The sequence below is a fragment of the Mercenaria mercenaria genome, chromosome 17, assembly GCF_021730395.1.
Source record: "Mercenaria mercenaria strain notata chromosome 17, MADL_Memer_1, whole genome shotgun sequence".
NCBI lineage: Eukaryota > Metazoa > Mollusca > Bivalvia > Venerida > Veneridae > Mercenaria > Mercenaria mercenaria.
In genome coordinates, this window is record NC_069377.1 from 58,591,011 (window position 1) to 58,604,644 (window position 13,634).

Consider the following 13,634-nt stretch of genomic DNA (forward strand, 5'->3'; position numbering starts at 1 on the left):
TATATGACATCACCGCAGCTTCTGTAGTGGAGGAATATTCGCCAGTGCCACTAAGGGCATAACTTCAGAGGTGGGAATGATCACTGACTGTAGGCCAGCTAAAAAGATTCCTCACATGAGTTTGTTTTGTTTGTTTTGGGTTTAACATCATTTTTCAACAGTATTTCGGTTAAGTAATGGTGGGCATTTAACCTAACCAGTGTTCCACCTATTCTGTACCAGTACAGACCTGTTCTCCGCAAGTAACTGCCAACTTCCCCACATGAGTCAGTGGAGAACAAGTTATTTCAGACACAATCATTAATGTCTTTTTTTTAATGTCACGGCAAACATATACCCTGGATTGAACTAACGACCCCACAATCTGTAGATCTGCGCTCGCCCTACTGAGCTAAGTTGGCGGGCTCCTCACATGAAAGAATTCTGTATTCCAGAAGATGTTTTGTATCTACAATGGGCAATAGTTTAAAAGTCAGCTACCTTACCACTTGGCCACTTAGGCACTGAATACACAGTAACTTTAACTAGAGCTATCACTAAATGTGATGAAAGTACCCCCCGCATGCACTGACACAGTACATTGCAATTTGACGCACACAAGATTGCATAATTATGTGGACTGTATGTATATAGACTGTATGTATACAGTATAGTAACAAAAAACAAAGTCCCATAACTATTATATTTATATAAAAGAATGTAAAATGCACCATGCACAACTAGGGTTGGTACTGATCACTTGTGTGAAGTTTCATTAAATTGTGTGCAAGGGTTTGGTAGATTAGGCACGCACAAGATTGCATACGCAGACTGTATGTACATAGTATGTTAACAAGAAACAAAGTCCAGTAACTCTGCAATTTTTGTCGCTGAAAGAACCTAACATGCCCCATGCACAACTACTGTTGTTACTGATCACTTGTGTGAAGTTTCATTAAATTGTGTCAAGGGGATGAGGAGAGATGGTGCGCACAAGATTGTGTCTATGTACATGTATATAGTATAGTAACAAAAAAAACAAAGTCCCATAACTCTGCAAATTTTTTTTCTAAAAGAACTTAACATGCCCCATGCACAACTACTGTTGGTACTGATCACTTGTGTGAAGTTTCATTAAATCCTGTCAAGGGGATAAGGAGAGATGGTGCGCACAAGAGTGCGTCTACGGACAGACGGACAGACAACCTGAAACCAGTATACCCCCCATTACAACTTTGTTGTCGGGGGGTACAATAATGCCATATTTACATCTTAGCATAACATTATACTATGATGTTCTGAAATTTAACACTGCATTAAGATACTATTAAACAATTATAGATATATGATATACAAAGGGAGGTAATACAGCAATAACTAAGCTTACCATTATGATCAAGTGGAACTTTACATCCTATACATGAACTTTTCTTCTTGGCAAATGCCATTAATCCTCCAACCTTCGATGTGACCACTGTCTTGGTACGTGTATGCTCACCCTCTGTAAACAAAGAAATAGTAAGTATAGTATGGGAAATGTAAAACAAATTTAGTTTATAGTGTATACTAATGTATTTTAGGTCCCCTGTGATGAAAGCTTCAAATTCATTTGAACCACTTTCGAGTCCACTTCCTGGAAAAATCCAGTACTGGTGTCATATGAGAAGGTGTTGTTGTGACCCCAAAAGGGGTTCAAACCCACAACCTCCAGGTTGAATGGCCAATATCTTAACCATTAGACTACTGCTCCACTGCAGATGGGATAAGTGAATACAAATGGACAAGAGATGTCACTGATAAATGCCTTTGAAGTGGACTGTCAAGCAAGTCATATATTTCTTTCTTTCACTTGACTTTAAAAACATTTTCCATCTTATTCATTCAGTTTTTCTAGGGTCTGCTCCCTAAAAAAAAGTAAAAAAAAATCTGCACCTGGTAGACATGATTCTAGATTCTATTCTTAAACTGACAATTCCTAGACGTCTTCAAATGCAGTTCTGTAAATTAAAATCCATAGACAGATATCAAATCACTGAGGTTTAATACAACATTTTTGAGTCAGAAAGGCTAAAAACACCCTTTCCTCAAGAAAAGAAGAATACTTACTGAGAAGCACAGATTCTGCTTTCTTCTCTCCTATGACTGGCTCAAATATTCTCAACAGAGGTTTAGACAGCTGGTTTTCCAGGTAGTATTGTGTATCAATTGGTACATTGTTTTCCAATACATATATTGGATCCTAAAAAATATGACCACTGTAACATTTTGTTGTCACAAACTCCTGGCATTTTTTGAAACATTGACTCGATAACTGAAACTTTTTCTTATGGTATAATGCATTAATGTAAATCAGGGTTCATACAGACAAGGCCAAGTCAAATTCAAGGACTTTTCAAGGACTTTTCAAGCACTAGTCTTATAGTTTTCAAGGACTTATTCAACCATAATACCGTGTTACTACCTGCTGTGATTCTGCATCCCAAAACCTAATATGAAGATCCATCTGTTTTTCTTGCATCTTTTTATTTCAAGTTTCATCAATCAGAGCGACAAATGGTCCCCTGATCTTTTCAATCAGTAAGCTTTTAAAGTGGCCAAATACACAGATATAGGCAGTTTTTCTTTCACCAGGAGCAAACCTTTTCACTATTTTACTGTCTGGAAACATGGTTTGAAATATTTTATTAATGTTTTCATTGGACTTGTTTAAGACATGTTTCTGGTTTGCATTGTCCATATAATTTCTGCTTTAAGTACATTATTTTTTTATACTTAGTTTGAAATACTAGCACTCGATGATGCAAACAGAATGGTAACTGTTTGGGGTGGGGGTACCGTAAGACTGTCACACACTTTCCCATTACGATAAGAATTGCGATTCATGCTCCGTGACGAATCGACGCCATTTTAGTCAGGGGAGACAACGCTAAACATAAAGTACGAAACATTCGTACCCAAACTTTGCTTTCATCCCGAACACATTCGGCCTTTTTTTATTACGGCCTTTTCGTAGCTCTGCCCATTGTTCGAAACTTGCCATTTTATTCTAAAAGATTTACTTTTGGTTTTTGGGGAGATTTTAATTGTCTAGCATACGAGAAAATAAGAAATTCAAGTACTTTTCAAGGTCTTTGGGCAATTTTCAAGCACTTTTCAAGACAAATTGTGTTTTCAAGGACTTTTCAAGACTGCCCTTCATTTTCAAGTACTTTTCAAGCCTGTGCGAACCCTGTAAATGACTTACCCGCAATTTTTCAAACATGTACTAACTCACTTCCACTATCAACATGTGACTACTTCTAATACTAGTGTGAGACAACTGCATTAAAATTTGTTTCCATTCCAACTGCACTGAACTTTCAAAGTTAGAAATAGATGACACAACTCTAGGAATGGATGACTTTCTTATTCCTTCAAATTAACAACAAGAGGGCCATGATGGCCCTATATCGCTCACCTGTTATCATTGCACTTGAGGACAAGAAGGTCCTCAGAAAAAATATCTAAGTCCAAAGGACAGGAACAACGGAAAGAAATTTAACCAAAAAGAAAAACAAAATTCTTACAAGGTATAGATATGTCAAAATACACCTAAAAATTGGAGGTACCATCCATGTTGTACCACAGAAAAGTGGTCTCGGTTTTTCCCTACAGCCTACAATAAAAAAGTTACTAAAAATAGGCTATTTATAGTAACGTAAAAGGGAAGTAATTCAAAAGAAAATTAATGTAAGTTAATAAAAGAAGGATCTGCCAAATAAATCTGTTGACATAAATGAAATTTCAGATCAGTATCTTCAATAGTTACGGAGATATACCCATTTTAATTTGAAATAAAGGGAGGTAATTTGACATAAAATCAGTCCATAGTTATCTACCCTGATTGGCTCGGTCCAACTAATGACAATAATGAAATTTCAAATAAGTCCTGTAAGTATTTACTGAAATAAATCCATTTTGACTACAATCAGGGGAGGTAATCAGATATAAAATAACTCTGGAAACTACGATTGGATCTGATTTGTCATGGAATCCACGATTTATTGTTGTTGAAGATATTTTGAAAGTTTTGTGCATCAAATAAAACCATAAATGAAGTCTCTATATGGCTGCAAAAGCCAAAATAGCCAATTTTGGACATTTAAGGGGCCATAACTCTGGAACCCATGATGGAATCTGGCCAGTTTAAGAAAGGAATCAAGATCTTGTGGTGATACAAGTTGTGTGCAAGTTTGGTTAAAATCAAATCATAAATGAAGTTGCTATTGTGCAGACAAGGTCAAAATAGCTAATTTTGGCCTTTTCAGGGGCCATAACTCTGGAACCCATTAGGGGATCTGGCCTGTTCAAGAAAGGAACTGAGATCTTATGGCAACACAAGTTTTGTGCAAGTTTGATTAAATTCAAATTATAAATGAAGCTGCTACTGTGCAGACAACGGCAAAATAGCTAATTCTGGTCCTTTCAGGGGCCATAACTCTGGAACCCATAATGGAATCTGGCAAGTTCAAAAAAGGAACCAAGATCTTATGGTGATACAAGTTGTGTGCCAGTTTGGTAAAAATCAGATCATAAATAAAGCTGCTATAGTGCAGACAAGGTCAAAATAGCTGATTTTGGCTATTTCAGGGGCCATAACTCTGGAACCCATAACGGGATCTGGCCAGTTCAAGAAAGGAACCGAGATCTTATGGTGATACAAGTTGTGTGCAAGTTTGGTTAAAATAAAATCATAAATGAAACCACTATCGTGCAGACAAGAAATTGTTGACGGACGGACGCACGGACGGACGGACGGACACACGGACACACGACGGACGAAGGGTGATCACAAAAGCTCACCTTGTCACTATGTGACAGGTGAGCTAAAAACTATAATGAAACAAGAGGGTCATGATGACCCTGAATCGCTCACCTGAGTAATATGAGCCACAAGTTTAAAATGGCAAACTGATGCTAAAATATTAGAAAGTAGGTCAGTTGGTCAAATTCATGGTCACTGAAAGTCAGTTTTAAGATGGGTGTGCAAAACTGTATTTCAAGGCTGTATCTTATAAAACAAGAAAGTAGGTCAGTAGGTCAAGGTCATAGTCAAGGGACCCCTAATCCCTTGGGGTCATCAGGTAATTATAATTAAACAGCCTAGGAAATATGATCTGATAATTTTTTAAGTATTTATTTTTATATAACTCGTATAACAAGTGACCCCCAGGGCGGGGCCTCTTTTCACCACGGGCATAATTTGAACAATCTTGTAAGAGATCCACTAGGCAATGCTACATACCAAATATCAAAGGCCTAGGCCTTGAACTTTCAGACAAGAAGATTTTCGTTTTTTTCCCCTATATAAGTCTGTGTTAAATTTGGGACCCCCAGGGCAGGGCCTCTTTTCACCCCAGAGGCATAATTTGAACAATTTTGGTAGAGGACCACAAGACAATGCAACATACCAAATATCAAAAGCCTAGGCCTTGCATTTTCAGGCAAGATTTTTAAAAAAATATCCTATACGTCTATGTAAAATTTAAGACCCCCTGGGGCAGGGCCTCTTTTCACCCCAGGGTTATAATTTGAATAATTTAGGTAGAGGACCACAAGGCAATGCTACATACCAAATATCAAAGGCCTAGGTCTTGTGGTTTTAGACAAGAAGATTTTTAAAGTTTTTTCCTATACAAGTCTATGTAAAACTTGTGACCCCTGGGGCGGAGCCTCTTTTCACCCCAGGGGCATAATTTGAACAATCTTCATAGAGGACCATTAGATGATGTCACATGCCAAATATAAAAGCTCTACACCTTGTAGTTTTGGACAAGAAGATTTTTAAAGATTTTCCTTTCGGTTGCCATAGCAACCAGAATTCTGCATGGAATTTAATTCTTTGAAAAATTTTGAAAGGGGGCCACCCAAGGATCATTCCTGTGAAGTTTGGTGTAATTTTGCCCAGTTGTTTTCAAGAAGAAGATTTTTTTAGAAATTGTTGACGGACGCACGACACACGACGGACATCAAGCGGTCACAAAAGCTCATCATGAGCCTTTGGCTCAGGTGAGCTAAAAAACCTATGAACTGCAAGTTTTGTTTATATCAAATAATGAATTTCTGTGACAATTCTTATACCCATGATCACAGAGAACAACTCTCTTGTCTACATGCCACCTTTTTGCACTGCACAGTTCAGCCATGTTATATCTACTCCTAAACAGAAATTTTTCTTTTCGCCTAAATTTTCAGAAGCTATTTTTTTCTCCTACAACAATCATCTGTATTACTAATTGCTTACCTCTGATTTAAGATATGCTGCCGTTTTCTTCGCAGCTGCAATAATCACATATGGTACCCTGTCTCCTAACTGAGGGGCACTGCCTGGGTCTCGCTTCCTCATTCTGAAATGAAAATAAGTTAATCAAACACTTCTGAAAATGTTCTAAACTAAATTCCTTGATGGAAGTTCTAAGCCTAACTCCGCAATCAAAAAATATCTTCCTGAAAATCTTGTGTCATATAATGCATAACATTTTTTAAGCATTTATGAGTAAAAACAGCATGTGGTATGTGAAGAAGGCTGTGTTCTTGCATCTCATTTGAAGAACACAAATTTCAAAAACAATGCACAAAATGACGGAAGTGAAACATTCACTCTGTTGATGAGAAAAGCCTACCTGTTAGCAAGTTCTACATGGGCTTGCTTGCCTGCATAGTCATCCTCTGTCTTTGTCAGTTCCTTTGTAATGATCAGCTGTGAGATGTCTATCCTGTTACATAACAGGTCAGAGATTGTCTGCTTAGCATGTTCTATTGCTCCATCTGGGTTTCTGAAAGACAGAGACAAAAATGTTACCAACCAATGGTCTAAGTAGTTTAAGGAATGAATGAAGTCGCTGTATTATACACACTCAGTGATTGTATAAAAATTACTATTAAGTTTCATGATCTTAGGCCAAATTGTTCTCAAGCTATCATCCTGAAACCGTTTAACTGTTCCAGGTCAATGTGACCTTGACTTTTGACCTCAAAATCAATCGGGGTCATCTGCTGGTCATGATCAACAACCTATAAAGTTTCGTGATCCTAGGCCAAATTGTTCTCAAGTTATCGTCCGGAAACAGTTTAATTGTTCCGGGGTCACTGTGACCTTGACCTTTGACTTACTGACCTAAAAATCAATAGGGGTCATCTGCTGGTCATGACCAACCTCCCTATCAACTTTCATGATCCTTAGGCACAAGTGTTCTCAAGTTATCATCCTGAAACGGTTTAACTCTTCCTGGTCACTGTGACCTTGGCCTTTGACCTACTAACCTCAAAATCAATAGGGGTCATCTGCTGGTCATGACCAACCTCCCTATCAATTTTCATGATCCTAGGCCCAAGCGTTCTCAAGTTATCATCCTGAAACAGTTTAACTATTCAGGGTCACTGTGTCCTTGACCTTTGACCTCAAAAGCAATAGGGGTCATCTGCTGGTCATGACCAACCTCCGTATCAACTTTCATGATCCTAGGCCCAAGCGTTCTTGACTTATCATCCGGAAACTGTTTAAGTGTTTCAGGTTACTGTGACCTTGACCTTTGACCTACTGACCTCAAACTCAATAGGGGTCATCTGCTCGTCATGACCAACCTCCCTATCAATTTTCATGATCCTAGGCCCAAGCCTTCTTGAGTTATTATCCAGAAACAGATTGGTCTACAGACAGACAGACCGACCGACCAACCGACATCTGCAAAACAATATACCCCATCTTCTTCGAAGGGGGGCATAACAGCAAGCAAAAATCTTTCAACGTTAAGAACTCGCTACTCTAAAACAAGAAATAACCAACTCACTAGTTCTAAACAAGAAATATCGAGCAAAAGACTTCAAATGTTAAAAACTCACCACTTCCAAACAAAAAGTAATGAGCAAAAAACTTTAAAAGTAAAGAACTCACCACTTCTAAACAAGAAATAACAAGAAAACAACTTCAAACCATAAAAATTCACACTTCTAAACATGAAATAACTAGCAAAAAACTTCAAACGCAAAGAACTTGCTATCTCTGAACAAGAATAACAGTAGAAAATCTTCAAATATTTAGAACCTGATACATGTAGTTCTAAACAAGAAATAACAATAAAATTATCTTCAAACGTTGCACTGAATCTGAAAATTATGTTACCAAAAAGCAAATCACTTGTACATGCTGAACCTTTGTCATAGAATAATCATTTTGGACCAACTTTCTCATTTAAAGTTTGCAGATACTTTCAAACAACAACAATTTCATTAAATTTTAGAATGAAACAAATTAAGCGGTCTATTCTTCTTTCATCTCCTTAAATCCCAACCCCACCACAAGAAATTATATAATAATCAAAGCGGCTAAGTTAAATTCTCAAAAATTAGTATTTTAGACAGTACAGTACCTGTCTATAAGAAGAAGCTCAAGGCACTGGTTGATGAGCTTGGACACAAGAGGACTGTTATCTCGTCGTACAGTCTCCAGACCTTTACAATCCATCTTGTCGTACTTGACAGGATTTGTCCAGTACAGGCCTGCATACCTCTTCTTGTTGATTAACAGGTAGGGGAAATACACCTGCAAGCATTACTTGGTAAAATCATTTCTGCTTTGGTGTTACATTATCCATAATTGTGTTATCATACAAAACATTAATGAAGATGACTTTAATACTAAAATTCATAGAATTTCACATACTGTATATTATTTTGCCTTAATTAGCCTAATTTCTGGTGAAGAAGAATAGTATGTGCATCAAGGTAAAATACAAAATATGACAGTACTTCCATAAAGCAAGACAAAGTCCAGTCTGTGTTTGTTCTATGTACCCTCTTAACAATATTTAAATTTTGAAATGTCACCCATTTGACTGACTTTATTTTAATAAACAAAACTGTGTCCCTTGTTGTCTACAGGAACTAATCTTTTCTTAAAGTAACTGACAAGGTGCCCCCACAAGTGATAAAACTGAAGGCCTTCAAAAATATCTCTGACATGTTCATCATTTTGAACAAGTGCAGTACCATGATACTTCACCTGAATTTCATGTTTGTAGCTATTAAAACAATAATTTGCTTCAATGACATAAAGCAGTTCTGTAGGAGAAATAGCCAAACATCAAATTACATCTGTACAATGAAGAGTCTACACTTTACATGAATACATCACCACAAACCTTCTCAAATTCAAGTTTGATTGGCTTGACGAACTTTTCAGAGATGAATTCAGCAGCTTCCTGGCCCAGTTTCATAGCATCCTCGACTGTGGTGACACCAAACTTACACATCACAGAATCTGTGTCTCCATAAATAACCTGCATAGATCAAGGAAATGACTGCAAAATGCTAAACTGCAAAGCTTGAACTGCTACACATAATGATAGTATTCATTTTAAAAAGGTCCATTTGATTTAAATTTTCAAAAGTAGAGCTATATCTGCAAACACATGTGCTTAGTTTTAAGAAGAAATAATACCATTCCCTACTAACCACAATCCAAATTAAGTAAGCAATGACATCAAATATTGTTTCTCAACAAGAATTTACTGCTCTTTACAGTGTTTTTTTTTCATAAATGTATAATTATTCATACCTTTTTCAATGTTGGAGAAAACAACGATTTTTCATAACAATATATGAATGTATAAAAATGTCTTTGTTTTGTTGGTTTAACATCACAGCGGCTGAATCATAGGTGGAGGAAGACCCAAGGTGCCCCTCCAGGCATTATTTTATCACAGACAGGCATTCAGGTTGAACAGACAGGCACTCTGGTAGAACCACCAACTAATACAAATGAACGAAGTATTGCCATGCAATACAAAGTCCCCTACTGGAAGGCACCTAATTTTCTCTACTGCAGTATAACATAATGAACTGATATCTGTCAATGATGTATAAACAATATTGTACTACATATACAATATGTTATAACAACACACTTGGATTAAAATGTGCATATATAAAAACCCACAGTTGTTTTAATATTGAATTTCTTTGGCTGATTATAAAAATGTTATCATGCAAGTTATTTATAGTAACAACAAAGGGAAATTAATAATATAAGTCCACAAGAAACTCTTTACCAGGTAGAGATAGGTTAAAATGCACCTAAAAATTGGATGTAACATGCATGCTGTACCACAGAAAAGTGGTCTCGATTTTTCTCTACCGCCAGTAATAAAAAAGTTACAATAAAATCTATTTATAGTAACAACAAAGGGACGTAATTCTAAAAACAAGGGTGCCTTATGGTGGTGAACATTTGGTCCAAGTTACATCAAATCCCTCCATGCATGAAGAAGAAATGTTCCGTACAAAGTAATTCTTGAATTTGACCTCTGACCTCTAAATATGACCTTGGCCTCAGACCTAGGGACCTGGTTCTTGCGCAAGACATGTTGTCTCATCCAGGGGAATATTTGTGCCAACTGATATCTAAATCCTGCTTTGCATGACAAAGTTACAGTCCGTACAGGAAAAAAATCCTCTTGACCTTTGATCTCAAAGTGTGACCTTGACCTTTAAGCTAGGGTACTGGGTGTTGTGCATGACAAGTCGTCTCATCATGGGAAACATTTATGCCATGCAATATTGTAATCCCTTGATGGATGACAGAGTTCTGGATCAGACAGGAAAAAACCTTACTGACATTTGCTCCAATGTGACCTGACCTTTGAGCAAGGTCTGGCTTTGCCACTACATGTTGTCTCATCATTGGGAACATTTGTGCCAAGTAATATTAAATCCTTCATGGATGGCAGAGTTTATGAGGGACAGAAAAACTCTGTTGACCTTTGACCCCCATTAGGACCTTGACCTTTGAGCTACGGTCCGGGATTTGCGCATGACACATGTCTCATCATGGGAACACTTGTGCTAAGTGATAAAAATCCCTTAATGATGTCAGAGTTATGGACCGAACGAAACAGACCCTGTCATGCTATGTTTTACAATTTGACTGCTAAGTGTGACCTTGACCTTTGAGCTAGGTCTGAAGTTGTTTCACGACACATCGTCTTATATGAGTACATTTGCCAAGTAATATTAAAATCCCTTCATAATGGAGATATGGACTGACAGGAAAAAAGCCTTGTTTACTTTTGACCTCCGATTGTGACCTTGACCTTACAGCTAGGTCCAGTTTTGCGCACGACACGTCGTCTCCTCATGGGGAACATTTGCTAAGTAATATAAAATCTCTTCATGATGCAGAGTTTTATGGACAGACAGGTAAAAAAGCCCTGTTGACCTTTGACCTCCAATTGTGCCTTGACCTTGAGCTAGCATCCGGATTTGCGCACGACACATCATCTCATCATGGGGAACATTGTCCAAGTAAACTAAAATCCCTTCAAAGATGAGAGCTTCGACGACAGAAAAAAGCCCTGTTGACCTTTGACCTCCAACTGTGACCTTGACCTTTGAGCTAGGGTCCAGGTTTTGCGCATGAACGTCGTCTCATCATGGGGAACATTGTGCCAGTAATATTAAATCCCTACATGGATGACAGAGTTATGGACCTGACACAAATTGCGACAGACAGACGGACGACGGAATGACGGAAAGTGCGTTCCTAAGTCCCAAACTGGTTTTCAACCATAGGGACTAATAGCCAACTGGATGACTTCCTAACACAAAAGAATTCTACAAGCCAAGTGAAGTTTTGAACCTGCAGCAGTGAGGGCAAGTGACTCAGTCAGCAAACTAAACAGCCTCCGAGGCTTCTGTACTAAAAGCGGATCATAGAATTTTAGTTTTTTCAACATTAACAGTCTGCGACAGTACTGGCATTAATTTCAGTTTCAAAAATATTAAAGACAAACCTTTGCATTGTGTTTATATCCATTTTCTATTGTGTATGTTTCCTCAACATAATTCTTTGTTTGTTCAATCATCATACGACCAAATGCAGTCACACTCTGAAATTATATCAGCCAGACAAAACTCAAATATTACCATATTATATAATATACATGTATCACCTTCTAGCTTCATTTACATAGAAAGTTTAATACTGTTCCTTGTCCTATAAACAACACTAAGAATAATCGCCCTTTTACTACTTTCACTACCTACTGGTATTTATCTCTGATATCGTCAGATTGAAATTTGAATGACATGGGTTTCAAAATTCAATACTGTATTTACAAAAGTTTCTTGAACAAAATACAACTCTGTTAAGCATAAATACGGGTCATCAAAGCAGAATGACCCTCTTAATTTAGGCCACTGGGGAAAAACTACACAATGTGATGCAAACGAGTCACCAAAAATTATTAACCTTTAGCCTGCTGGCGGCAATTGGTTTTGCCTTTGCGACCAGTGCAGACCAAGATCAGCATGCACTGTTCGCTATTCAGTTAGTAAATTTTCAGTGAACACCCCTTTGAATAACAAATGGTATTGCCCAAATTGAATGATGGACCAGCCCATTATAGAAATGTAGCAGGCTAAGTGTTAAAATGACAAAACACAAATACAAATTTACAACTTCTGTTTGCTAAATGTTATCTAGAGCAAGTTATATGGTTTACCTGAGAAATTTCTAAGCAAGGTAGTTTTCCAACTTGAGCTCCAGTGAAACCATACACTGAGTTGGCAGTAATCTTCAAGGCTAGCTGTCTACCATCCAGCACTTTCTTCTTGAATGGGTCAGTCTCATTCTTCAAATCTGTCTTTGCTCTAAAAATATTAACCTACTTTTAAACAATCCATAGTGGTACAATTTCTAGTTATAAAGTCTGACTTGTCTAAATTATCCCAATTGTTTTAGATGATGTGATTAAAACTATTTCTCATTAGTATTTCACTTTCATAGCCACTCAACTACTGGCAACTTCCAAATAACAAGAGGACCATGATGGTCCTGAATCGCTCACCTATCTCCACATGACCCAGTGTTCAACTGAGTATGACATCGTTATTTCTATTATTTGACATAGTGACCTAGTTTTTGAGCACATGTGACCTAGATATCATCAAGATAAAAAATTCTGACCAATTTTCATGAAGATCGATTGAAAAATTTGACCTCTAGAGAGGTCACAAGGTTTTTCTATTATTTGACCTAATGACCTAGTTTTTGAAGGCACGTGACCCACTTTTAAACTTGACCTAGATATCATCAAGGTGAACATTCTCACCAATTTTCATGAAGATCTCGTGAAAAATATGGCCTCTAGAGAGGTCACAAGGTTTTTCTATTTTTCGACCTACTGACCTAGTTTTTGACCGCACATGACCCAGTTACGAACCTGACCTAGATATCATCAAGCTGAACATTCTCACCAATTTTCATGAAGATCCATTGAGAAATATGGCCTCTAGAAAAGTCACAAGGTTTTTTCTATTTTTAGACCTACTGACCTAGTTTTTGACCCCACGTGACCCAGTTTCGAATCTGACTTAGATATCATCAAGATGAACATTCTAACCAATATTCATGAAGATCTCATGAAAAATATGGCCTCTAGAGAGGTCACAAGGTTTTTCTTTTTTTAGATCTACTGACCTAGTTTTTAACCCCACGTGACCCAGTTTCGAACTTGACCTAGATATCTTCAAGGTAAACATTCTGACCAATTTTCATGAAGATCCATTGAAAAAAATCGCCTCTAGAGAGGTCACAAGGTTTTCCTATTTTTAGACCT

The 13,634-nt window shown here is 37.4% G+C and overlaps 1 protein-coding gene across 4 annotated transcripts in view; it reads right to left on the bottom strand.

Moving 5' to 3' along the window:
• Window positions 1-13,634, bottom strand: part of LOC123535687 (DNA polymerase delta catalytic subunit-like) — a 63,762-nt gene that overhangs the window by 4,080 nt on the left and 46,048 nt on the right. For all 4 annotated transcript variants that reach the window (XM_053528291.1, XM_053528293.1, XM_053528294.1 and 1 more), the window contains exons 16-23: window positions 12,519-12,666; window positions 11,808-11,903; window positions 9,159-9,296; window positions 8,388-8,560; window positions 6,642-6,794; window positions 6,263-6,365; window positions 2,086-2,218; window positions 1,367-1,480 (exon numbers count right to left, since the gene is read on the bottom strand). In XM_053528291.1, the coding sequence (XP_053384266.1) occupies window positions 1,367-1,480; window positions 2,086-2,218; window positions 6,263-6,365; window positions 6,642-6,794; window positions 8,388-8,560; window positions 9,159-9,296; window positions 11,808-11,903; window positions 12,519-12,666 (1,058 nt within the window). The remainder of the gene's footprint in view (window positions 1-1,366; window positions 1,481-2,085; window positions 2,219-6,262; window positions 6,366-6,641; window positions 6,795-8,387; window positions 8,561-9,158; window positions 9,297-11,807; window positions 11,904-12,518; window positions 12,667-13,634) is intronic.